A 27,437-nucleotide genomic window follows, 5' to 3' on the forward strand; every position below is an offset into this window, starting at 1 on the left:
TCATCTCCATTCTCGTGGACAATTCTGGCTAGACACCATTAGACACAATCCTTACCACCCACTGTGCTGTCCACTGTCAGTGATAATGCCTCCTGTGTATTTCCGGTATATGCTGAGGATAGAGAAATGTTAAATGCCTACATACTGGATGTCCTATTCACCAGACACCCACTATCCGGCCTTGCTTAAACTCATGATAATTTCTGTCACCTTACCATGAAGTTCACTCACAAGATAACACCTCACAACTTAAACAGATGTGGCCATACTCAAGCTGTTCCCTGTGATAGTTCTGTGATGAGAAACTTGGGGTTTGTTCTGTCTATTCATTCATGTTAGACCCCATTTATCGCTGGTCACCAGCAAAAATCTGTATTTATAGGTCTCAAACATTCATGGACACTGTTATTGTACTTAAACTGAGATATGACTTAAGAGTAATGCGATTGAAGTGTGTGTGTGTGTGTGTGTGTGTGTTCATGTGTGTGTGTGTTCAGTCTCAGCAGCCACTCTACTGTAAATGAGGGAGTGATGCTGATGGGTGAAATTAAAGTGGCCTGTTGCACAATCAGCACCACATCCTGAGCCTTTGAACTACCAGTGTTTACAAAGTACACACACACACACAAACTGCAAAATGCTCAAAAAAGACACACACACATACACACACTAAATAAAGATGATTAGACAAAGATGTGCACTCTTAAACACCAGAAATGGTTTCTCTCTCTCTCTCTCTCTCTCTCTCTCACACACAAACACACACACACACACACACACAGACACACACACACAATGGCAGCATATAGAGGCCTATCAGCTGTGCAAAGGGTAAATTATTATATTGTGTTTTAAATACTAATATTACCTTGTTTATAAATATAAAGTAAGTATAGTAGTATAAAAGTAAAATAGTCAAAGTAATTCAGGATATTTAATCAAACAGTTTCCCCTAAAAACCTGTTGATTAAATATACATGACACACATTAAGAACTGCTCAATTTTTGCATGTGGTTTCGATGGACTGTTATCCCACATTGCAATATGAAAAAAAAAACCCAGAAAAAAGAAGCAGCCGGAGAACCTGTTAATACAGAACTGGTTAGTGCAAGTAAGTATTTTCACTAGACCTACATTTTTCTCTATGTTTTAGGCACGTTTTGGCTAAAAAACCCAAAACTGTAGCAATCTGGCAACCCCGGTATGAGTACACTTGAATGTACAATGTCGGCAGGGAGCCAAAAATCGCCAGATTCACATAATTTTTTTTTCACCTTTTTACATAAATGAAGTGAAATAAAATGTTCGGTATCATTTATTATGTTTAGGATCAGTTTACTGAGTTTACTACCTCTTCACAAGCTGTTTAACTATTTTTAAACTGATGCTAGCTGTACAGGCCTAGGATATTAACATAAGCTGAGGTAACTTAGCATTCATGCTTTTTTGTTTTTTTTGTGCTCTCAATATGGCTTTAATTTATCAAAATGCAGTGTGGTCCATATTGAAATCGGAACAGTGCCCAAAGCCTGTGTCGTTTTACATTTAAAGCCCTCTGCAGAGCTTTGGGATTGCAGTTTCATGACATTCTATAAAAGTCAGAGTGCAAAACTATATGTAGCGGAAACACTGCTTATAGCATTTGATTGGGACGCAGCCATAAACCTCTCCACAGAGCTGAAGCCTGGAGTAACCATAACCACTTTCACCTCAGCACAGTGTGTGGTATCAGCTTGAAAGTGAAATAGCACTTTAAAGTGAGCTGTTATGAGGATGACAAGGAAGTAGTTCCAGTCTAAATAAGGTATATTAATACTGTTTTATTTTAGACAGGTTTTTGCCACATTTCTGCTGGAAATATACCATATTGTTCGCACTATAAGGCGCATCGGAATATAAGGGGCACTATCAATGAACTTCTTTTTTCTGGCCTAAATTTATACAGCGGAATATAAGGTGCATTTAATGTGACACTAGTATGGAAGAGGGGTGTTGCCATGTTTTCCTTCTAATTCAGCAGGTGTCACCACTGGGTGGCTGTAAAGCTAAGCTAAGTAAACAAAACTGTAATTCGAAGAAAAAAAAAATTCAGATGAGTCAGACAAGTCAAATGAGTGCTGGATGTTAATCTTCACAGATTTCCCTCCTGAAAACTGTTTATTTGGGTGAATAAAACGCTTCCCTTTATTTACAGTATGCTTAGATTTCCAGATTTCCTCTAAAGGTGGAGCATTATCATTAGTGGCTAACTGCTAGCTTGTTTTAACATGGTAAACACGCAGGCTACAGGCCAATAATACTCACCTCTGAATGGCCAAAAAGCTCAGGCTTAGCGCGGTTAGCGGGTAATGCTAATGCTGCTCTAGCAGTGCTAGCCGGGGTTAGCAGCAGGATACAGACCGATAATAGCACGGTTAGCGGCTAATGCTAATACTGCTGGAGAAACCTCCTGCATAACGCTGTACTTCAGCGGAGTGGCTAAATTTACTGCTCCTTACAACCTGAGTGGTAAAATTCATACATAAGGTGGACCGGATTATAAGGCGCACTGATGATTTTTGGGAAAATTAAAGGATTTTAAGTGTGACTATAGTGCATGCTGTTGGGTGTTTAGTGCAAAAAATAGTCACCAAAGAAAAGGTGTTTAGATCAGATTAGCTCTTTTTTATAATTAATGCATAGAAAATTCAGCAGACATATATGAATTCACTGGTGGGTTTGTAAATCAGTATAAGCAGATTTACGCTAATATTTTTTTTAGTTTGTTTTTAGGAGGAAATGTTCTGAAGCTTTAGAATAAACTGACCTAATGTGTGTGTGTGTGTGTGTGTGTAAGTGTGTAAACCTGGAAGCATAGAAACAGTCCACAGACACTCAGTCAGAGTCATGTGACTTTGACGGTTGTGTCCCGCTGATCTAGCGTAAGAAATGTGGTTGAAAGCAGAGCTTGCTGCCACTCAGGCTCCGTTTACAACAGCTGCCTGTTCACCCGCACACAGCGCCATTCACAGGAGGCTACCGCCGCCGTCCATTAACATAAACAATCTCCAGACCTGCGTCTCTCCTGAGGGTTCATAAGGGCTGTGGAGTGGATGGTGTGGCTCAGTCCAGATCCAACAATGTACATAGTCTCTTTATCTTCACTGATATTCTACAATAATGCTCAATGTGGTGCATTGTAAAAGGGAAGGTTCCCACTTACAGGCAGCAGCTAAACTGTTTCTATGTGACCGGCAGAGTGAAACAGTGTTTGCTAAGTGGCTCTGTGGTATTTCAGGTGGTTTTTATGGTTTGCTATGCAGTGGGAGCGAATCTCAAGTGGTAGCTGTGGTGTTCCAGGATGTTGCTAAGGTATAAGGCATTTTAAGCTGTGGTATTTCTAAGTGGATGGCATGTTGTTGCTAAGTAGAGGGCAGAGGTGTCAAGTAATGAAGTACGAATACTTTGTTCCATTATTAAGCAGGAATGTTGGTTATCTATACTTTACTGAATTAATTATTTTTCAGATGACTTTTTACTTCTACTCCTTACTTCTTAGAGACGCAAGAGAACTTGGGCAAAAAATCCCAACTAATGTTTTAACGTTTTTGCTTTTTACTAGAGTGCGTTCATTTTCAGTGGACATATATACGATATACGCTCTGAAACAGGTAGCCTGAGTTGATACTTCAAGTTCTACGGAGGGATTTTTAAACCCTAGTTTCTCTACTTCTACTTGCATAATGAATATGAATATATTTGGCACCTTTTGCTGAGGGTATAATGTTACCAAGGAATTTACTGGTGTTACTAAGGTGTAACTTAATGGTTGCTATGGTGTTATGTTGCATTCTATTTACCTCTGAAATTAGAGCTGAGAATTACGTCATACCCAAGTTGACTGTGTTCCAATAAAACCTTAAGATAAATGTAAGCCATTTCAAAACATATTCGAAAACAGATAAATATAGATAATAAAGATGTTAAAGTTTACCATAAATGGTGTAAGAGTAATTTTTTTATGTCCCATCATTGTTTTGGTTTAACATTGTAAGCGAAACCAGTACAAAACAATATTTTGCATATGGATATACAGCATGTTCAGAGATATAAGCTATTGCTTCTGGATTTTGAATTTGTGGTTGGTGAGGCTCTCCTGATTTTCTGAATAGGAAATCTGACCCATGAAGTTCCTCAGCAAAAAATTCCTCAGCAAAATTCCTCAGCAAAAAATTTCCTTGGAACTTGCAGATACGGATGTTCAAGTTCAAATGCAACGCAGCATGATGTTTACTGGTTGCAGCTATAGTCTTTTCTGCATGTCTTAAAGCTACAGGAAATGTCAGGTTAGCATGATTTATTTTGTTAAAACTTGGTTATATATTGTTGTGCCTCCTTTTTTTACTGTGCTGTCAATTTAAATGACTGTACGAATGGCAAAATGTTAAAGTGATCTGTTACAGTATGTTCAGCCATGCTACAATAGCTTGGGGTATAGAAGATGATGCCCTTTCTGATTAGCCTAACAATCAGGGCAAAAATCAGAAGTTGTTCTTAATGATTTGCCTGGTAAAATAAATGTTAAAAAAATGTTGGTATGCATTTAGCATATACATACTGATGTAATTAAAGCTTCCATTACTTATTAGCTACCTGGTACCTGGTAGCTTCATTGTTAAAACTATAGAAGCTAAACTTTAGGCTCTGAATATGTCTTAGTTTGTTGACTAGCTGAACTATTTCTTTAAGAACGTAGAATATGTTCGGCTTGCACGTCGCTGCTGAGTCATTTGTGCTCTCTCTCAGCTGTCGCGTGTGCAGCCGGCGTGTCTGAATGAAGGATTGCCAGTAATCCTCTGAAACGGTGTTCATGCGTCGCGGCCAGCATATGGCCCTTCTGATTTCTTTTAATAGCTTCTCTTAGAGAGTCTGAAGACCTGCTGTGGGGCATGCTCTGATTCACAACTCCACTAACCCACTGACCTGAGTATGTTTTGGTCATAATTAAAATGAAGTTTATATCCCAATGTATAAATCAGCAAAGCATTCAGTGATCTCCAACAGTGATTCAGTGATCTCCATGCACATGAGAAACTACCTGTCTGTAGACTTCTGAAGATCTAAATCTAGTGCACCCCAACTGATCCAGCTATGTGTGCTAAATTTAGATTGGATTTGAAGCCCTCAGGAAGTTCAGTAGATCCCCTTGAGGAGAGATGAAGACCTGAGACAAATTTAGAAAAACTTAAATTATTATATAAAGTTTGTTTCTTTAGTTTTAACACTGGATCTATGAACCTAATGTAGGACATTTTACCCCACTGGTTTGGAAAAACACTAATAGCACAACTAACAGTATACGTTTTAGCTTTTATTCCAAATTTCTCAACTTATTTGTGCTTACATCTACTTACTTTAGGTGGTCAGTGTAACAATAGGTTATTTTTATTGTGATACATTTTGTTACTTTATCTTGTCTGAGCTGAGTTGGGTATCTTCAATGTTGTCAGTACTGAAACAGCACTGACCAACAGTAGGTTTCATTACAAAGGGCATAGTTAGACTATTGTAACTGGGTATATCAAATAATTATATTTTAGACAGCAGAATCTGATAGCATTCTTTTTGCCATATCACCCATTTCTATCTGTGACCACCAACAACTGCTGGAATTTGATATATATATATATATATATATATATATATATATATATATATATATATATATATATATATATATATATATATATATATATATATATATTGCTAGTCATACCCACTTTAAGCAGCAGCTGAGAGACTGGATAACTTCAGCTTGCTGGGCAGACTAGGCCCTGTACCACACACACACACACAAACTTTCACACACAAGCTCAAAGTCTTTCGTCTGCCACATTAGAGCTTATGTACAGTAAATCTGGGCAGACTTGTTTATGCTTTGCTTCAGATTTAGGAACAGAAATAGCAGTTTTGGGTAATGTTTTATTTACTCATTAATCTGTTTATTTATTTAATCTGGTCCTACTGTGCTGGCCTGAGCTGCTAATTACCTCCATCTGTGTTTTGACTGCTGGGCTTGCAGGAAACCTTCAGCTGCTGCGGTGGCCTTGACCACTTGGCCTCTCTCAGTACATCACCATTATCAGTATTGCTAGTAGAAGTAGTAGTAGTGGTGATAAGGGTAGTGTTCGTATTGATAACATATAGTAATAACTATAGTAATCATCAGTACTCACAACCCAGAATGCCAGTGGAATGCCAGCTAATCAATAGTTTGTAGCCAAAATAATGAATACCAACCAATCAGCACTCAGTAGTCAGAATTCCAGCAAACCAAGCAAAGATTACTTAGTAGCCATAATACCAGCTTGTCAGCATTTAGTAGCCACAATGCTAAACATTTATCAATCAGTACAGAGAATCAGCCAATCAGCACTTAGTGGCCAAAATGCTAGTCCATCAGATCCATCAGTTGCTAGAATGGCAGCCAGTCAGCACACAGTGACCAGAATACCAGCCAATCAGGACATTTTCCAATGATTTATGGTAGAATTTAGATTAAGTGGCTTTTGATAAATCCACTTGGGTTCTATCAGATAACAGTAATTTCATTTTATTGTACGTTTTAGGATTTTAGGTCCAGGCTACGCTGTAGTTGTTTTGCAATATTAAAGCCATATTTTTAAAACTGTGCTTTATGGTTGTTCTGAAGTTCTGAAGCAATAGATCACTAGAGGTGGGGGATAAAAGCACTGCTGGGATGATCTACTGTGACCAAATCAGAGCTGAGATCATATTCACCATAACAGAGAAGACTTGATCTTCTGTTGCTGATTTATTATTATTATCTCCTCCCTCTCTCCCAGCTCGCCCTCTTCTCACATGTATCTGTGGGGCAGCTGGGGTCAGACGGTCAGTAAAGGGGTCAGAATAGTCCAGCAGTTATTTGATCCGTTTCTTTTAAGACTGAAACGTCTCTCTGAGGCCAAACCAAGAATAGAGTGGGAGTCCGAGGCATTTCCGAAATGTTGATGACGCCCCTGCACCCGGGGCAGCAGTGTTACTGAGAGAGAGAGAGAGAGAGAGAGAGAGAGAGGGAGAGAGAGAGAGAGAGAACGAGAATGAGAACGTGACAGCTGTATAATGAGGCCGTCTCTACATTAAGCATGAATGGAGTCACTGTGGTGTGTTTAGAAACACACTGTGTGTTAGCATGAATCATGACCCATACACACACACACACACACACAAACACACGTGGTGGGCTTCTGTAATGTGATTAGCAGATGCTTGGAGAAACTTTAATGAGCTTCTGACTGATTCAGATAGCCTGCAGCTCTGGAAGTGGACTCACTGACTACTTCAATACAAACATAGACCTCCTTGTGCTTCCACTCATTGGCCACTTTATCAGAAACACCAAGCTCATTGTGCTTCCTTACTAGCCACTTTTTTAGGAACACCTATGTCCATGTGGGTGGCATGGTAGCTGTCGCCTCACAGTCAGAGGTTCTGGGTTTGATTCCTGGCTGGGGAGACCTATTCCTCTCACAGTCCAAGACTGTTCAGGTGAATTAGAGGTGTTTGAAATTGCCGTAGTTGTGATTGTGTGAGTGACTGTGTCTGTCTGCCCTGCGATGGATTGGCAGCCTGTCCAGGTTGTATTCTGCCTTCCACTCGAGTTTTGGGATTGGCTTACACTCCTCTGCAATCCGGAATGGATCAATGGATGAATGACCTGCCTCCACGTGCTTCTGGTTGCTGGCCACTTTATTAGAAACACCTATCTCCTTGTGTTTACACTTTATTAGAAACATTTGCCTTGTTTTTCTGCTCACTGGCTACTTTTAACAGAAACTAGTTTCTCCTTGTGATTTCCTGCAACACCAACTAGCTTTGTGGTTGCTTACACACATAGACACACACAGACACACACACAATGTCTCCTCCTCTGTACCCATCTCCACTCCTGAGTCGTGTTCTCTTTCTTCTCCATTTTTCCCCTCGTTCTTCAGTGGAGCGAAAAGTTCAGCCTCTGTAATTTCCTGTCCTGCTGTTATCTTCCACTGTCCCCCACCTAAAAACACACACACACACACACACACACACACACACACTGCTGGCACATCTCCACCTGATGATGTCACTCACCTCAGTGTCATTCTTCTGTCATGAGTTCATGCAGTATGGATTTACCAGACTTTCCTCATCAGCAAAGTCAGATTGTCCCTCAGGTCAGTTTAGCTCCTTATGTTTATAGATATGAAGTTAAATCTACTTCATAATCTTTATTAGCTTTTCTGTTTTAGACCAATCAATACCTGTTACTATACATCATTAATCTGTTACCAGTTTGCACTAAAAGCTTTCATGCAGTGTAACCAGTATAGTGTTTGTGTTTCCAGTATAGTGGCCAGTGAGGATGCACTTAGGAAGATGTTTAAGGAAAGTATCCAGTAAGTGGAAGTACCAATAAAGGTGCTTGTAGTAAAGTTGCCAGTGAGGAAGTATGAGGTGTTTGTTTCTAGTAAAGTGGCCTGTAAATGGAAGAACTAAGGATGGTGTTTCTAATAAATTGGCCCATTAGTGGAAGCATTCAGAAAGTTGTTTCTAATAAAGTGTCCAGTGAGTGGAAGCACAAGGATGTAACTATTTCTAGTAAAGTAGCCAATGAGTGGAAGAACTAAGGAATGAGTTTCATAATAAAGTAGCCAGTAAGTGGAAACACAAAGTAGGTGTTTCTAATAAAGTGGCCAGTGAGTTGGAGCTCAAGGATGTAAGTGTTTCTAATAAAGTGGCCAGAGAGGGGAATTATGAAGTAAGTGTTTCTAATAAAGTGGCCAGTGTGTGAAAGCACAAAGTCGGTATGTTAATAAAGTGGCCAGTGATTGGGAATGTAAGGTAGGTGTTTCTAATAAAGTGTCCAGTGTGTGGAAGCACAAGGATGTGTTTCTAATAAAGTGGCCAGTGAGTGGAAGCACATAGTCGGGGTTCTAAAAAAGTGGTCAGTGATTTAAAGTGTGATGTACATGTTTCTAATAAAATGGCTATGTTTGTTCTAATGATGGAAATATTTGCTTTTGACAATCACAGATACTCACATTTGAACATTTGACCTCTTGAGTGAACATGACTGAGCCTCTCTGTGAGCTGCTTGTGCCAAGAGTAGTGAATGAAAGTGTGGAGAGAGGGAGAGAGAGAGAGAGAGACCTTGCTCTGAAGGCTGGAAGGTCTCGTCCTTAGTGAGGCATTGACATCTGGTTAGAACCATTGTTTATATAATGAGTTAGCTGTTTATTTAATGAGTTAGCCTTTAGCACACCAGCACCAAATCTGTCAAGTCTGAAGGCTGATGTTTGCTCTGCTGTAATGAAAATCTCTCCACACTTTTCTTTTTTCCTGAAATAGCTCAGTCCAGCAAATCTGCACCTGCTTGTTTTGACCAATATGCTGTTTTTGTTGGGGTACTGCAGGTATCTGGGTGTTTTGTCAGTAAGTAGTTAGCATGTGGCTAGCAGTGACACATTTACATGCCTTTGTCTTCTTTTTAAAGCAAGAAAATCAATTTTGCTTTAAATTTGTTTTGCACTGAAAGGTAATGTAGCTAACATGGAAGCTTATACCTAGCTAATTAGCATGTGCTAACTGAATATACAAATAACTTCAATAACCTCATTTTTTTTACATATTCCTGTATATGCCAGTGTTTAAGATGTAAACAGTCATCCAGAGTGGGGGTTTGGTGTGAGCCAACACTGTAAACTGACTGCACTGTGTAAGTAAAATTAGGAATTGCCATGACAAGTATTACATTTTTATTTACTATCCAAATTACACCAGTGTTCCTACACAGATGTTCTATGTGGAATGTTAATAGGAAAATTGTGGTAAATCTGAACAAACAGTTTTTTTTCCCACACAATAAACCACATCTTATCCGCAAGTTTAATAATATGCAATGTTAAAAACATGTTATAGACCAAAACACTTTTGAGAACATCGGTAAAACAGTGTCTCAGACATCAGACAGAGAATTTATAACTATTTTGAGTATTATATTTCTGTGAGGAAGCTTTTTAGAGGTTCAGAAGTATGATTCAATTTACCACCATTGTAAACAATTATAATAACTGGTTTCTCAAAATGCTGCATTTTACACCAAACCCACTTTTAATGAGTTAATTTACATATAACTGTTTCATAAAAAAAAATCAGTGGATTTCTCTTTCAGTAAGCTATTAGACATGCTTATGTAATTACTGACACATTTTTTATCAACAGTGAAACCATAGTACCGGTAGTGCCAGGAGCAGTAGCAGCTTCCAACTTGTGTACATATTTTTTTTATATTCTTTAAAAGCAGGCGGTACTGGCTATTTTCTAGATCATTTACAGTAAAGCTTTGAAGGCATTTGTCTGTCATTGTGTTTTCTTCCACACTGTAGTCGTGTGGGCAGGATTCTCCTGGTATTTCTAGTGTTTTTGTGATGTTTGTTTGGAGAGCATTGCAGCCTGACCCTGAATAAACCCGTGGGAATTGCGATGTTTACTCCAGAGAGATGTGGCCACAGCTAAACCTCTTAACCACCACTACACCCTTGTGCTGCAGGACACACTACAATCCAGCTTTCTTAAGCTTTCCTGCTCAGATAATAACTCCACCAGAGTTTTATGGAGTCATCTGAAATTTCCCTAACATTGTGAGAAAACAAGAAAACAGGCCTCAGGGAAGAACAACTCTAATGCTGGTTGTATGCAGTTATTTCCTAATTACTCAATTTAAGCATTTTGTTAAATGCTGTATATATACAGTCTGCCTCTTATCTATGTTCTTTTGTCTATTCATACATCTGTTTGTGTCTCTGTCTGTCTGATTTTTTTTTTGAGGGGAAATACAGGGATTATTGGTGCATTTTTGAATATCGTAAATTGTATGTATTATACCCTGGAATATCTTACCATAGCACCCATCCCTAATTATCACATCAGGTTACCTTTCTTTGCTATTTTCAGCAAAAGGAAAATTCACGCTGTTCTCATTTCTCATTATATATCTATTAGAGATCGATTATATCTGTCCAGTATCCCAGTATCATTTATCTGACCTATATGGAGATATATTAAGTGCATTATTAGTATCATGACATTCTGGATCATTGACTAAATAACAATTATTGTATTTTTTAATATCACAATTAGGGGTGTGCCATATCATATCGTATGCAATAATAAAAAGTATTTTTCATTTTGATGCAGTAGTGTATTCCTAAAATATATTTTTTTAATTCAGGGTTTTGTCATAGCGCCATCGTTATTGCTTTAAAAAAGACATAAAATATTGTGATATTATTTTAGGGTCATATCGCCCACCCTTAGTCTGTACTGTAAAAGCTTTACTGTGTATTATGTACTGTGTAGTCAGTACTGTGCAGTTTTTATTGTGTATTATGTACTGTGTAGGATGTACTCTGTAACCTTGATTACGTATTTTGTACTGTATAGTCTGCACTGTGTATTCTATACTGCACAGTCTATACTATGTAGTCTGTACTGTAGAGTCTGCCCAGCATAGTCTGTACTGTATAATCTATACCCCACTGTATGCACTCCATAGCCTCCACTGCATATTCTTCACTGTGCAGTCTGTACTGTTTAGTCTATACTGCATAGTCTGTACTGTGAATGCTGTGCAGGGCAGATATCATTCGGGTCAGTTGGTGAGGATTTCTGTTTGTCCTTTGAAGCCAAGCTCCTGTGTTCCTCCTTTCAGGCGAGTGTGTGTTTGGCTGAGGATGAAAGTCGGGCCTAAAACAAGCAGCCACATATCAACCTCTCTCTCTCTCCTTTTACTCTCCTTTCTCTCGGCAACGTCTTCTCTCTGATAGGGCTCTTTTCTCCTGGTCTGATTTATTACGCTGTGGGACGGAGGGCCGAAAGAGAGAAGGCCTGTACATGGAAGAGGTGAACTTTTCAACAACATAGAGAAACAGGACAAGTCTTGAGAAAAAACTAGTAGATAAAATCACCTTGAATAATATAATTGTTAATACAGAGAGGCATCTGCAGGACACAAATCCAGGTCTAGTTTTTTTTCTTTCACCTGTTAGGACAGCTCTGCTTTGCCACTTTAGTACTGTAAAAGTCATGTTAACTTCTTGTGGATCTTTTTACTCATTATTCACTGTTGTATGACTAATATTAGCTTGCTCACTTGGAAGATTACTCATTATCAATAATATAGCAATAGCACCCTATTTGTTAGGAATAGCTGTCCTCTCTTTTAGCTAGTTGATTATCAACAAGACTCAATAGGAATAAATGTTGAAAGAATAACATAGATCAATACCCTTATATCTTCAGGAGAAGCTAAAATGCTGCTGTTAGCTCGCTTCTCATTGGCAACAAGGATGCTTTGTAGTCCGATCACATCACTCAAACCACATTTGGAGAAGGTAGGAGACTCATATGACCACATTTATTATTGAAGTATGAAAGTCAAAGCAGTGAATTTTCTTTAAATATTATGAATCATTGTGAAATAAGTGATCTTTACAAATTAAAGATTAAAGCAGCAGCTCTTTAGACGTGTTTTGTTATATTGAAAGAAGCAGTCCCTGCAAAGCCAGAAAAACAGTGTGTCTGGTAGGTCCCAGGACCTTTTTCTTACTATAACAGCTTTCTGGTGACTTGGCCACTGCAGTGCTGCTAATGGTGCTGATACAAGGGCTACTGCAAACATGGCGATATCAAAAAAGCAAGCTCAGACTTCATCTGCTCACTCAAGCATTGTTAAACCCAATAAATAGAGAATTCGAACTGAAAAGAGCTGTCGAGATAAAAGAGAGTGCAACAGAATTCTCACTAAACAGCCAGCAGCTTTTCCAGTATAATATTTCAGGCTAACCTTCATAGAACCTTACCTATACCTGTCACTGTCTGCTGGCTGAATCTACAGTGTAAACCCAGCCTGCCTTGTGGTGCACCAAAAGGAAATTTTTGTGCATTAAAGTAGTCCACCAGAATGATCATGTTGAAATTAATATATATAATAAGGTCCTATGCTATGACTGATGGTTTGTTTTCTGAACTTGTCACCTTTTTTCACAAGTGATCATGTCAGGAAAAAGGCCTGAGAGGCTTTTGGTATGGAGTCAAAAAAGGGTCATAAAGATTTTGAGTTTGTAAAACAGAAGTCACAAATGTACTGAAACTTGTAACTGCGTTTAAGAAACTTGTAACTGCATTTAAACAACTACATGCACGTAAATCCAAATCCACAAATTAACTGGAATGTGCAAACTTGAAACAGAAAGTAATAATAATAATTCAAATGTACAAATGTGAAAAAATATTTTAAATATATATAAATATATATTTTTTAATTTGTAAATTCAATCTTGTGAATGTGTGAATCACATGGAATTTGTGAGGTTGTAAATGTGACAGTGGGTGTTTTTCACTGTGGAGCTAAAAATCCTCTCATTCACCTTCTCTGCTGCGTGTGCGAAGCTCTAGCTGCAGTTGCGAATTTTGACCCTGTTTTGACGCCTGATTGATGGACCAATAGGAAAGCTTTATCCGGACCAATCAGATTACGGGGTTTGTTTAACCAATCAGAACAATGGGTGGGTCTCTGCAGCTCAGAGTACTGGGCGTGTCGAAAGGTGGTCCTCTATTGGTCTATTGGAGCTGACGTTCCGCGTGGCCGCCATTTTTGAGTCGGCCACCATGCGCCCCCCAGTGGATTAATTTACACTGAGGAAGGAGTTTAATAAACCGATAATATTAATAACTCTACCAATTTTTACCCGATTTACACACGGTTTGTTTTGTTACAAACAGCAGAGATGTAGTAATGATACAGGACGCTGTCACACATTACAAATATGTGCTTTCATGCTGAAATACTTTACATTATGCTCTTTATCAAAGACAGACATATGGTATAGCATATTAATTAGTACATAAATTAATTAATTTATTAATATATATATATATATATATATATATATATATATATGTGTGTGTGTGTGTGTGTGTGTGTGTATGTGTGTGTGTGTGTGAGTGTGTGCATGTACATAAATATAAAATTAATTCATATTATTAGAACATAATATAAAGTATTTCAGCATGAAAGCACGTATTTGTAATGTGTGACAGTGTCCTGTGTCATTACTACATCTCTGCTGTTTGTAACAAACCAAACCGTGTGTAAATCGGGTAAAAATTGGTAGAGTTATGAATATTATTGTTTTATTAAACTCCTTCCTCAGTGTAAATTGATCCACTGGGGGGCGCATGAATCCGTGTATCATTCGTTCATTTGATATTCAATTGAGAATCAAAATCGGAAAATTAAAAAACCAATTCGTTTTTTCGTTTTTCGTTTTTGAATATAATACCAAAAAACGAATAACGGCTTGTATTTTGTATTTTTATTTGGTTATCCAAACAAAAATTGGAAATTTAAAAAACGGACCAGGGGCCGAATTTGATTTTGATTTTGAACTTGACCCATTTGTGTGCCCCGGAAGTTACTGATTTGTTTATTCTTGGTGGGTTTCTGTTGCGCGGGAGTTCACTGCAGTGTTATCTACACAGTCTGTATTGCTGTAGGCTTTGGATGGAGTTGAGGATGGAGAGTTTTATCTTGTTCAGAGGAACTAAACGCGTTGCAGTGAAAGAAGACGATATGACAACAGAAAAAATCGGCAGGATCTTTCAGGTGAAACTCTCCATCCTCAACTCCATCCAAAGCCTACAGCAATACAGACTGTGTAGATAACACTGCAGTGAACTCCCGCGCAACAGAAACCCACCAAGAATAAACAAATCAGTAACTTCCGGGGCACACAAATGGGTCAAGTTCAAAATCAAAATCAAATTCGGCTCCTGGTCCGTTTTTTAAATTTCCAATTTTTGTTTGGATAACCAAATAAAAATACAAAATACAAGCCGTTATTCGTTTTTTGGTATTATATTCAAAAACGAAAAACGAAAAAACGAATTGGTTTTTTAATTTTCCGATTTTGATTCTCAATTGAATATCAAATGAACGAATGATACACGGATTCGCATGGTGGCCGACTCCAAAATGGCGGCCACACTTTCGACACGCCCACATCTTTCGACACGCCCAGTACTCCGACCTGCAGAGACCCACCCATTGTTCTGATTGGTTAAACAAACCCCGTAATCTGATTGGTCCGGATAAAGCTTTCCTATTGGTCCATCAATCAGGCGTCAAAACAGGGTCAAAATTCGCAACTGCAGCTAGAGCTTCGCACACGCAGCAGAGAAGGTGAATGAGAGGATTTTTAGCTCCACAGTGAAAAACACCCACTGTCACATTTACAACCTCACAAATTCCATGTGATTCACACATTCACAAGATTGAATTTACAAATTAAAAAATATATATTTATATATATTTAAAATATTTTTTCACATTTGTACATTTGAATTATTATTAATATTACTTTCTGTTTCAAGTTTGCACATTCCAGTTAATTTGTGGATTTGGATTTACGTGCATGTAGTTGTTTAAATGCAGTTACAAGTTTCTTAAACGCAGTTACAAGTTTCAGTACATTTGTGACTTCTGTTTTACAAACTCAAAATCTTTATGACCCTTTTTTGACTCCATATTTTGGGGCATCACCCTTTAAGAATTACGTCTCTGAAAGGAGGGATGATCAAAGATCCTCCAGAGGAAAACACAAACAGAGAGATTACAGAGAGGAACCGGGTGATGGGAGGAGGAGAGAAAACCCTCCAAACAACTGGGCTATCTACTGTTCATTGTGAGGTCGCTTTCATCTCGGCCTGTAGTGGGTGAGCGTGTGTGCAGGCGTGTAGGTGTGTGTGTGAGTGCGGAGCTGTATTAATCTCTGTATGTGTGAGAGTTAAGGACTGAGGAGAAAGAGTAGGTCTTTGTCAGTGTGTGTGTTTACTTTCTAAACTTTGAGTTATGAATCAACAATAGTTTTGTGATGATTCTGAGACTTCATTCAGCTCTTTCAGAGCTGCTCCACAGAGGCCCATTGAAAAGCCATTCACTCACATCACAACAGCTGGACTGTGTTTGGAGCCTCGGCTTCAATAAGCAACTGTCGCGACTTGTTGTGATGCGCTAAAGGGTCCTGCATCTGATTTTATACATATACAGAACTGTCAAACTGAGGTTTTAGACACTTAAACACTAGGGATGTATGGAAATATTGATATTGTATCAGGATTTTTTGCAATACTGTATCAATATTCAAAAACACAGTATTTTTATATCGTTTTTTAAGTGCCCACTAGATCTCAGTGGCGTACTCTGTCTTCAGATTTCACTGTTCTGATTGGATAAAAAGTAAACCTCTTTTTATTCATATTTTATAAATATGATAGTGTATTGTGATATGTATAATATCGTCAATCACGTTATTTAATAGGAATTAACACATTAATTAGAGTTTCTACAGGTTAAGTTTACATTTACATTTTATGGCATTTAGCTGACACTTTTATCCAAAGTGACGGACAGAATTGTTCCTATTACAGAGGTGGACCAATGTAGTGTTAGGAGTCTTGCCCAGTGTAGCACAGCATAGTCACCCAGATTAAGAATTGAACCCCAGTCTTCCACATGATGTGGTAACTCACTAGCAGGTGGTGGTGTAATCCACTGCGCCACACCAACCAGTGTAACAACTAGGACAGGGGTCGGCAATGAAGTTTGCCCGCTGGCCAGATATTTTCCAAGCCATTACCTGGTGGGCCACAAGAAAAAGTTTTGGAAAATTAAGTGTAATGGGATGGAGTGCTTCAGACTAGTATCTCTCCAGCCCAGAGGGTTGTTGAACCCAATTGCAGAAAAGTTGATCTCAAGCAACCTCTGTTGTCAGGGTCACAGTCCAATACACTATTGATGCCCCGGCTAGTGAATTGGGACACAGCCCTTATAATGAGATCGGGAGCCCAAGAACAGGAGGAAAAAACGAAAACGTTTGGAAACTAAAGTCACACCGAGGACGACAGAGAGAGAGGGATGTAATCAAAGAGTACTGCACTAGGAGGTCTAGTCTATGGTCTGCAAAACACCAAACCATACCATGAAAAGTGTAGTTAAAAGAGTAGATATTAGTTACATTAGCCTCTTTGCACTCCACCCCATCCATCTAGTTTGGGGTCAGTTCTACACTGTACTTCCAAAAGTATTCCATCATCTATCAAAATCAATAAATTCAGGCCTTCCAATCACTTCCAGAGCCATGACCAAGCATTCCTTCCTTTTGGATGCACTCTTTGTTTTCATTGTGTTTCATTTATAACACTTTTGGATCTGTGAGAGCTTATTTTTGTGTTATTCAATCAGAGAAAGGATGAGATGCGGGTGATGTGTGATTTATAATCCTGTTCATGTGTTTGTTGAAAATGGTAATGTGAAAAGTGTTTGTGTGTTTTGATCTGTGCTTAGCTACACAGGTAATTCGGTTTTGCTAAATGGATGCACACTCGTCTATTTAAAGCTCTGGTCAGGAATAGGGCGAGCTGTGGATCTTTCAGTGTTTGGTGAGAAAATTGAACACTTGCAGCTCCAGAACATTGCAGCACCTCCTCTGTGTGGAATATTTTGGGGAAATTGGTTAGCGATGAGTGCACAGCTGTCACATGATTTTTCTAATTAAATGATTGGAGGTTGCATGATCTTGGACTGATTTATTTGGTATTCACACCTGTGCTAAACTAAAATGAATTACTGAATAGAATGAGACTTTTATTGTGGCCAAAATTAAACACATTACATATTACTAAGTCTGAGATTACAAAATCATTGATATTGTGGGGGCGCAGAGTATGGGAGGGTTTAGGAGCTCACAAAGATAGATATGGGCAATTTACGTAAATTTAATATGTGCTGTTATGTGTTAATTTAATGTAGTTGTGCTGGTGGAGCATTATTTACCCTTCCAAGTTTGGGGTAAAGGGTAAAGTCTTTACTGGTGGAAAACCATTTTAGGAAAACCATTAACCTGGTCACAAACCTTTACACCATTTTATAAATGTTAAGGCTTGTTTTCTCTTTTCTCCTCAGTTCTGGCCCGGCTGGTTTCGGACCTGCAGACGTTTTTGCTGGTTCTGGACAGTGAGAACCTCAGCTACATCGCTCAGGCCCAGAAGAAGTCCATCTCAGAGCTGCTGTCCAAGCTACAGGACCACAAGGAAGCCCCAGGTAAATAAAAAAAAAACTACACTCATTTGAGTTGATAAAGTAGGTCTTGGATCTTCCAACAAGCAACAAGTAAAGCTGTCTTGTTGTATTTACTGCTTAAACATCTGATATGTAAAGCTTTCTGATTAGTACCTGACTGCAGCATAAGCCAATTAACATGGTTATTTGATTCTTTGTGCCTTTGATAACATTAACTTTCTAATTCATGGCTAGGAGAACACACTTGAGGATGCACTAGTGGTGCATCAGCACGGTCAGACTGGTCATAATTGTTTACTGGCTAGTATTGGGACACCTGTGAAGTATTTAAAAGAATTTTACTTTCTGTCTCTACTGTTTAAGGAATACTTTTTTTCTAGATTGTGGTGAACTGCTTTGGATACTAGGATACTTAGGATACTTAGGATACTAAAATGATAGTAATATCGGTACTTCAGTGCTATTCTTACATCTTAAATAGCTAAAGATATGAAATGAGATTATGGTACCACTATAAAATAAGGCTCCTTTATGAAGGTTTTATAAATAGTTTATAAAGGAGTTAATTAATGGTTATAAATTAATTGTAAATACTTTAAAAACATTAATAAGCACTTAATAAACACATAAATAGAAAGAAAGACAGTCACAATGACCTTTGTAACATATGTAGTATAATAATATAGAAAATCAGTCATTTAATATGTTAATAAGTTTAAATGAATAAAGTTATTAACAGAAATGTTAATGATGATTGATGAAAAGGACAAGGTAAGATATGCATCTTGTAAGATCTGAGGTTTAACAGTACACATTAATGTAGAATCACTGTTTGATACATGACAGGTCACTGTTGCTCTTTCTTTTTATGCATTGTATACGCTTATTAATGGTTTATAACCTAATTGAGAACCATTAATAAATTCCTTTATAAACTATTTTTAAAGCCCTTTATAAAGGAGCCTTATTTTAAAGTGGTACCATAATATCTTTACCTTTTTAAGATGTAAGAATAACATTAATACTAGCTCTTATACTAGCACTCACACTAATACCCAGATTCATCCTAAAAGAGTGAAAAATCGCTGAACCTTTTAATAGAACACTGTCCTCTCTCAACCTTAGAATAACACCTTCTGCGTAAATGAGTGTGTATGTCTGTGTGTGAGTGTGTGTAGTGTCATGTAGGGGTGAGGCAGGACAGATCTAAAACTCCAGCCATCCGAAGCCTGCCTCTGCTGCCGGTCTGTAAATTCCTGCACTGTTGTAAAGCTGCTGTACCCCATGACCTCATCCCTCCTCCTCCTGTCTCTGAGCAGGACAGGACCAGCCTCGATTCCAGCTGTCCCCAGTGCAGAGTGGGATCTGGTTGACTGGTTTAGACCATATATTCGGTCCTGTGGAGCATCATTTCTGTGGGTTTTGCTGAGAGGTCCTCCACATGTTGGTCTCTGCTCTTCAAGTGTGTTCTCCAAGCCATGAATTAGAAACTTAATGTTATTAGAAGTGCAAAAAATCAAATAACCATAGTGATTGGCCGATTTAGCTCGGTTGTTTTGGCAGCGCACATGAGCAATGATGCAACAGCAAGAAAACTGTGTTCAACAAAATGATTTGTGCTTATGCTGCGGTCAAGTGCTCATCAGAAGGCTGTATATACCAGATGGTTAAGCAGTAAATACAGCAAGACAAGTTCATTTGTTGCTTGTTGGCATGGAAGCATCCATAGGGAAATCCATAGGAAATGCCTAAACAAAGACATCACCCACAATAATCAGCTAAGAAACATGGTTAAAGAAAAATAATATATTGTGTTTTATTAAATATATTTTTTAGATTTGATACAGTGTCACAAAACATGACAGTATTAAATACATCAGTGTTTTCTTATATTCCTTATATTGACTTTGTTGTAATATATTGCAGCATATTGAATTGTAGCCCCTTGTATTGTGATATATATCACATTGCCAGATTCTTGCCAGTAGCCCTTGCCAACATTCCTATTATAAATGGTATTTTTCAGTATTGATGTCAGTTTCTTACCTTTTTTAAATGCATCATTAATCCCACATAACAAATAATGTTCTGATTATGACACTAAAGTGTACAGAACAGTAAATACAGGACAATAAACAAGACATCAAATTCACATCATTAATAGTAGAGCTGTTAGCAGCCATGTGTGAGTCAGCGAGGCAGCCAGTGCTGGCAAACTGCTATACTGGGGAAGACATTCAGTCATTTCTAAAGCATGTTGCTTGCATTAAAGTGCCAAATAAAAGCGTTTTTAAGAATTATTCCTTTCTTAAGCCCTGGTCTATGAAAATTCTTTTGTTGAATCATTTCTGACTCATGGTTTCACTGAAAAACAAGCAGAGATACTGTGAAGTTTCAGTCTAACTCACATCAGTGTCTGGAAAAAAAGTTCATTAACTTTATAATTTATTTTTAAAAAGGTGTTATATATAAGCTATTTTAAAATAGTATTTAAGTTATTGTTTGGAACCATAGTAAACAGAGATTTTATTGTCATTTTACATCACATGTGGTAGATGAGGTGGAACAGGTTTACACTCAGGATCAATTTTAAAATAGATAAATATAAGACAAAATAAAATATAATAAAAATAAAACAATAATAAAATAGATAAGATAAATACACAAAATATAAAGGAATAGGTAGTAAGTAACAGCCACATAAAGTCCAAAGTGCAAATTGCTATAGCAGCATGGATAAATTATGAATGATATCAGTTTTCAGTCATCCAAACCACCTGAAAATATATTAACATATCTGTAATACAGTATTAGATTAAAGGAGAAGTCTGGCCAAATAAAAGATAAACTTTGTTTTTTGAGGGCAGGGCTGTTAGAAATGTGTTTTTTCTTGCTGTTCATGTAAAAGCAACATTTATACCTCTATATTTATAGGAATTTATTAGCTTATTCATTAGGTATTTATTAGCATATGGCTATGCTAATGATGGATTGATGAATGGATGGATGGATAGATAGATTGGTTTAGACTGACTGGTTAGATTAAGGGATGCAATGTACTTCAAAATCTTTCACTACGAATGTTTCACTGCTTTTAGATCATCTTGTTGCTTTAATAGTGTAGTTATTACATAACTTACAAAATATGTAATTGTTTATGATTGATTACATAATGAACTTTGAGTTTTAAGTGTTAGCCTGCTTATACTGGATTACTGAGAGATTATATGTATATACATTTTTGTGTGTGTGTGTGTGTGTGTGTGTGTGTTTCTGCAGTGGAAGATGCAGAGTATATGATAATGAACTGTCCGTCTGGAGGCCCCGGAACTGATCTCAGGGAACGCTCAGCATCTGATGGCCTCGATTCATCAGAGCACCTGCTGTCCTCCACCGCTGCTGAATGGCTACGGAAAGGGGTAAGACCACCACGCCTCACCCACAACAACCTGCCTTGTGACTGGCCACTTTATTAGAAGTGTTACCTCCTTGTGCTTCCACTCTTTGGGTCATTTTATTTGAAAAACCTACATCATTGCACTTCTACTCACTACCCACTTTATTAGAAACACCTACTGTGTGCTTTCAACCTTTGGCCACTTTATTAGAAACACCTGCCTGTCATGTGCCTCCACTCTTTGGCCACTTAGTATTATTAGTAAAACTAAAGGAGAAAACTCCTGGCCCCAAACATGGCTTTGCTGGTAAACTACGTTTGAAGTAAGTTGTTTTGACTGGCTAATCCACTCTGCTATACGTTCTTTGTTACATAGAAAGGTTTAGTCGTCCATAAGCGCTAAGATTAGCAAACAAAGTCAGATCACAGGTTCCTAACTCTTGTTAGAAGGTTTTCAGTGGCCTGGTGCCACGTGATTGGACGCTGCCTCATAGCAAAGAAATCCATCCATCGGCATTGTTCGCCGGTGCTGCTTTCCGACGGTCCAAATACCATTGCAGCTGAGAGAGCATTTCTGCATCCAGACAGAATTCCAGAAATGTGTTATTATGTAAAGGGGCTGAATAGTGGTGTTATTGTGTCATGGACGTGGTCTAGCTGTGCTGGGCGTCAACAGTAAGCACCTTTATCACAAAATAACATTCCAGTCAGTCTCCAAGCTTTAATCCAATGAGAAACAGCAAAGACGAGAGCACGTTCATTAGAGCAGGAGGCAGAAATAGACTCTTCTGTCCAAGTTTAGAGGGAATGGGCTTCTACTTTTAGATTTCTGAAGCATTCATGACCTCACTGACCATTTTAGGTAGATTAGGTATTGACTGCAATACTCAGTGTTGAAAAGACTTATTGATCTATTTCAGTGTCCTTGTACGGCATATAAAACACGCATTGACAAAATAATAATACAACCTGGATGGCTGCAAAACTCAGCATGAAGTTTTGTCCCAGGCAGATATGTAAATTATTACAGGTTTGCTCTGATAAGACACTGGCTGCCCTGTTTTTACGATATATAGCACACTAGTTATTTGTGGTTTGCGCAGATTGATTTGAGTCATGTCCTAAGTTGACCGTTGTCCTGGTTTTAATCAGTCAGTGGCACACCTGTGTTTCGCTATTTTAACTATGCGTGCGCAAGGTGTGAAAATAGACTGTTGATGGGGTGTAAGATAGCAATGAACATTGCGACTGGCCTTTTGCAGGGTGTACAAAAGGGGCCCTGGGTCTTGAGAAAAAGTAAAAAAAAAGTACAAGTGCTTCTCCACTTTACTATAAAAAGGCTCTTAGAGTCTACTTCTGGGTAGTGTACCTCTTGGTGAGAGATCTTTGGCTGCTTTATATGCCTCTATGATGCACTCAATCATTGTCAGATTTTGAGAGAAGGTGCATCACTGGACTGAGAGAATCAAAAAGATTGTTTCAGTGCATTGCCAGTCATCTTGGCTGTCCATCAGCAAGCCACCATCGGTTTTGTTTGCAGTGGTGTTGAGAACAAGAAACCAGGAGAAACCAGCTACAGAAAGGATTTGTATCATCTTAAGGATTTAATGAAGGTTCTGTGTCAGATCTGACAACGATCAGGTTCGAGTAGGGAGGCCTCATGGTGAGGGCTTCAATCCTGCCTTTGCTGTGAAGCGACACATTATGTCAATTGCTGTTGTTATGATCTGGGGAACCATTGCATATGACAGTTGGTCACCCCAGTAGTGTTCTGAGGGACATTAACAGGTCAGCAAGACATCCTAAAGCCACATTTGTGGGTTTCCATGGCAGGACTTCTAACTGGCATTTTTTTTGTTTTTTATGCATCTTGGCATGTTATCCTCCACCAGTCTTACACACTGCTTTTGGATAACTTTATGCCACTCCTGATGCAAAAATTCAAGCAGTTCAGCTTGGTTTGATGGCTTGTGATCATCCATCTTCCTCTTGATTATATTCCAGAGGTTTTCAATTTGGTAAAATCAAGGAAAACATCATCATTAAGCGGTCTCTTATTTTTTCCAGAGCTGTATAACGTTTTATTTGATTCCAACAGTGTCTTCTAGATTTGGTCAATAATTGGGAGTCAATTCCCAGGTTGCATTGTTAGAACCCCCCCTACCATATAGGTCAACTTGTCATGGTCAGAACAGAATAGCAGACAAGCGCAGATACTGATAAAAACAATAGATGTTTATTATAGGAATAAACAGATGTAATCAGGGTCGATACAGAAACAAGGGTGATCACCAGTAGACAGAGCAATGAAGACAAAACCATACCATAAACGAGAGACAGTCCAGAGTTCATACACAAGCAATCCAGTATCAGAGATAATCCAAGAGGCGGTGGTGAAAGCACAGTCCAGGTCATACACAAAACAATCCAATATCAAAGGCAGAGGCAAGAATCGGCGTCGAGAAACAAAAAGCAAGGTCATACACAAAGTAAACTGAGACAAGAGATAAGTAACGCTTTGTACGAGGATAACCTACAATACGCGGCGATGAAGTCTGTTTGGCGTGCACCTTTATAGTGCCAGTAATCAGTATTCGGGGCTTCCTGGTGGAAGCAGGTGAGGTGTCACGTGATCAGGTGAGTGCGTGATGTCAGCGGGTGGTGCATTCTGGGTAGTGTAGTCTTTGTCCTGAGAACCTCTGTCAGAGCTGGGTGTGGGAGAAACAGAGGAGCTAACAGCACCAGACGTGACACAACTATATAGGTTTTTTGTCTACAGCATTTTTTATGTATGTGACTTTAATCTGTGTGTAACTTGCTGTTTAACTGTGTGTTGTTGTTATTTCAGGGACTGGTGTATTTTCACTAGTACGGGGTGTATTTTAAGGGACACAGTACCCCTCCGCCTCTGTGGGCAGTGCTGTGTATTTTGGGGGACGCTGCAGGCTCTGTGTGTGTAATGACAGGCCGGTGATGTGGGCAGTACTGTAGTGGTTGTCCCCAAGGTTGGGTTGGAGCTGTTTTGTGGTTGACCAATCCCGGCGTTCCCAGCTGCAGCACGACCTCTCTGTGGCCTCGGCCTTACCTCTCACCCAAGGGTTGAGCTGGAGGGCAAAGGTCGGATACTGGCCTGTAACTGTGGGTTTGAAGAGGACAATTACAGAAACAACACTACAATTACACAACACAGATCAGCCATAACTTTAAAACCACTGCCAGCTGAAATGAAGACTATTGATGACCTCTCAAGGAATCTTGCCAGTCAGTTCTAGAGGGTGATGTGTGCCAAAATAACAATCTGAGAGATTGTGACAAGAACCAAACTGAGTTCTGGACAACTCAAAACATTAGGCAGGTCCTGTGGCAAAGGTCAGTACCTACTAAAGTGCTTTAGGGCAGTCAGTGAAGTCATGAGCCTCCAAGGTTCATTGATGATCATGGAGATCTACGTCACAACTTGCAGGACTTGCAGAACAACAGAATAACTGAAGGTTGAAGGTGAAGGTCTTATTAATCTTATGAAGTCAATAACCAGTTTGAGTTGAAATAAGCTAAGTTGAGTTGAAATGAGTTGAGGTGAGTTTAATTAAGCAGAGTTTAGTTGAACAAAGCTGAACAGAAAAACGTTTTCATTTGAACTAAAGCCCTTTCCGGATGGGATTGGTTTATCAGGGGGTTCTGGGGTAATTTCTCTTTTATTAAGAAATGTGATTTTATGTGATTATGTGATTTATGTGATTATGTGATTTTATTCCTGTCCGGAACTACCGTGTATACTCACTGGTCCTCCAGTTTTTTCAATTTCAGTTTGGATGCAAGAGTTTTATCACTGAGTAGAAGTGTGAAATATTTTTCACAGACGTCCCGTCCGGATAGGGCTTAGGTTGAGTTTAACTAAGCTGAGTTGAGTTGAGTTGAGTTTAACAAAGCTGAGTTATGTTGAGTTGGCTAGAATGATCTGCATGTTCTGTGGAACCACTGTCATGCACACTAAAACACAAAATATTGAACAGTTTGGAATTAAAGGACAGTCTGAATCCCAGCTGGGAAGACAGTGATGCGTGCGGCGCTGTTGCTCTGTATGATTGTGGTTGTTGTTTTAGTGTATAGAGTGAATCATCAATAAACAGTTTGTTTGGGGCAGGATGACTCATAACAGATAATGAATGGGACATTATATCTGATTTGGGCCGAGTTTCCAAACACACAGCAGCAAATGTGTGGGATTGTTTGGAAGGTCTAGAAATTTCTCCAGAATATTTATTGTGTGTGATGATTCTTTTGAATTGATTCCTTGTTTCAGCCTTCTGTAGCATCTATTAAAATCCATGTGATTGGCTTAAGAATTGTTACTATTTATAGTACCAGTTGTATGTTGTAAGAAACATTCTGGACTTATTTATTTCGTTTGAAAGAGAGGCCTTTTAAAAATACGGTGCTATATTGCATTTAATCTATTATAATCTAGTTTAATTAGGATCACAGATATTTAGTTAATTTATTATTTATTATTATGTTTCTCTTAACAAAAGTTCTAGCCTGCATAGACTAATTTTTGTGTTATTTTCCGAGAATGCTTCTAACCACTGTGGGCTAGGAATAAATTTACATTTATTTATTTTTGTTAGATAGAGGATGCCAGAGGGAGCTGTTAAAACATAGCGGTAAAACAAAGGATTAGGATAAGCTTCTACTGTATATCTGTTAGATTGTTTGAATAAAGCAAACAAACACTAATTTATTTAAATAACTTAAATTGAAATTGCCATGATGTGATTGAAACAAAACAAAAAAAAACCTTTGTTAACAAGCATTTTCGTACATCCATGTTTATGTACGCTTGTCCTGAATGGTACAAAACAACAGGTTGATAAATCAGATACATAACATTTCAAAATGAATGAATTGACAAATAGAAGCAGATTATCTCACTTATAGTGTTACCATCACTATTGTTTAGGGTCATTTATTTATTTATTGGCTTTAAGGTTTCACATCTTCTGAAACTGCAGTGGGTCTTCAGTGCTAATTAGCGCATTAGCAGCATTGGAACCTTTTTCCCGGGACGCATTCAGGCTCCCGTTTGGGAAAAAAAACGGATTTAGGAAGTAAATGGGGGAGGGGCCGTGTCTGAAAGAGGAAATGCCATGTTTATTCTAGAGGCCCATCTTAAAAGCCTGGCGCCGCAACCTCATTGGCTGAGAAGCGCTCAGAGAGGAGGAAGTGGACGTTTGCGTGGGTAATTATGTCTGTCTATGTGATGGAGGGATTCAGAGGCCTGGTGATGGTGCGATAGAGAGATGGAGTGATAGAACAACCACACAGGGGGAAAGGAAATAGAACGACGTGGAGTGAACCTCCAGGGATGGTGAGGTCATTGACAAAGTCGTGCCAACCTTCAGGGTTTGCTGTGGTGGACATGCGAGTTCAGGCGTTTCAGTGGTGAGTGGGCAGATGGCCTGGGCACGTAAGATACTGCTGCTACACTATAAAGACAAAGTAAAGGGACATCTATTGGAGCTTTTGATATCCAATTTTGGATCCAATATGGAGCTGGTTCCACTTGGCAGCTCTAAGAGCAGGTTTGGATCTCTGAAGTTATTGAGTCAGCTGAGCAACTTGCTCCTTAGCACTCAAAGACCCAACTCTGTAATTTTATGTATTATTAAGTTGATAATGGAATATCTAGGAGGGATGAAATACATACTCAAACATATCAGGGCAATTTAGAGGAACCAGTTCACCTGATCTTCATGTTTTTGGACTTTGGAAGGAAATCAGAGTCCCTGTATGGAACCAACACAGACACAGGGAAAGCATGAAATCTCCACCCAGATAGGGACTTGAACCCAAGCCACCAT

At 38.7% G+C, this 27,437-nt stretch overlaps 1 protein-coding gene across 1 annotated transcript in view; it reads left to right on the forward strand.

Annotated features, from left to right (window-relative positions):
* Positions 1-27,437, forward strand: part of si:dkey-220o5.5 (actin filament-associated protein 1-like 2) — a 50,032-nt gene that overhangs the window by 2,611 nt on the left and 19,984 nt on the right. The window contains exons 2-3 of the mRNA XM_049486106.1: positions 18,063-18,200; positions 21,459-21,598. Coding sequence (XP_049342063.1) covers positions 18,063-18,200; positions 21,459-21,598 — 278 coding nt within the window. The remainder of the gene's footprint in view (positions 1-18,062; positions 18,201-21,458; positions 21,599-27,437) is intronic.

This window comes from Astyanax mexicanus, chromosome 12, assembly GCF_023375975.1.
Source record: "Astyanax mexicanus isolate ESR-SI-001 chromosome 12, AstMex3_surface, whole genome shotgun sequence".
NCBI classification, from domain to species: domain Eukaryota; kingdom Metazoa; phylum Chordata; class Actinopteri; order Characiformes; family Acestrorhamphidae; genus Astyanax; species Astyanax mexicanus.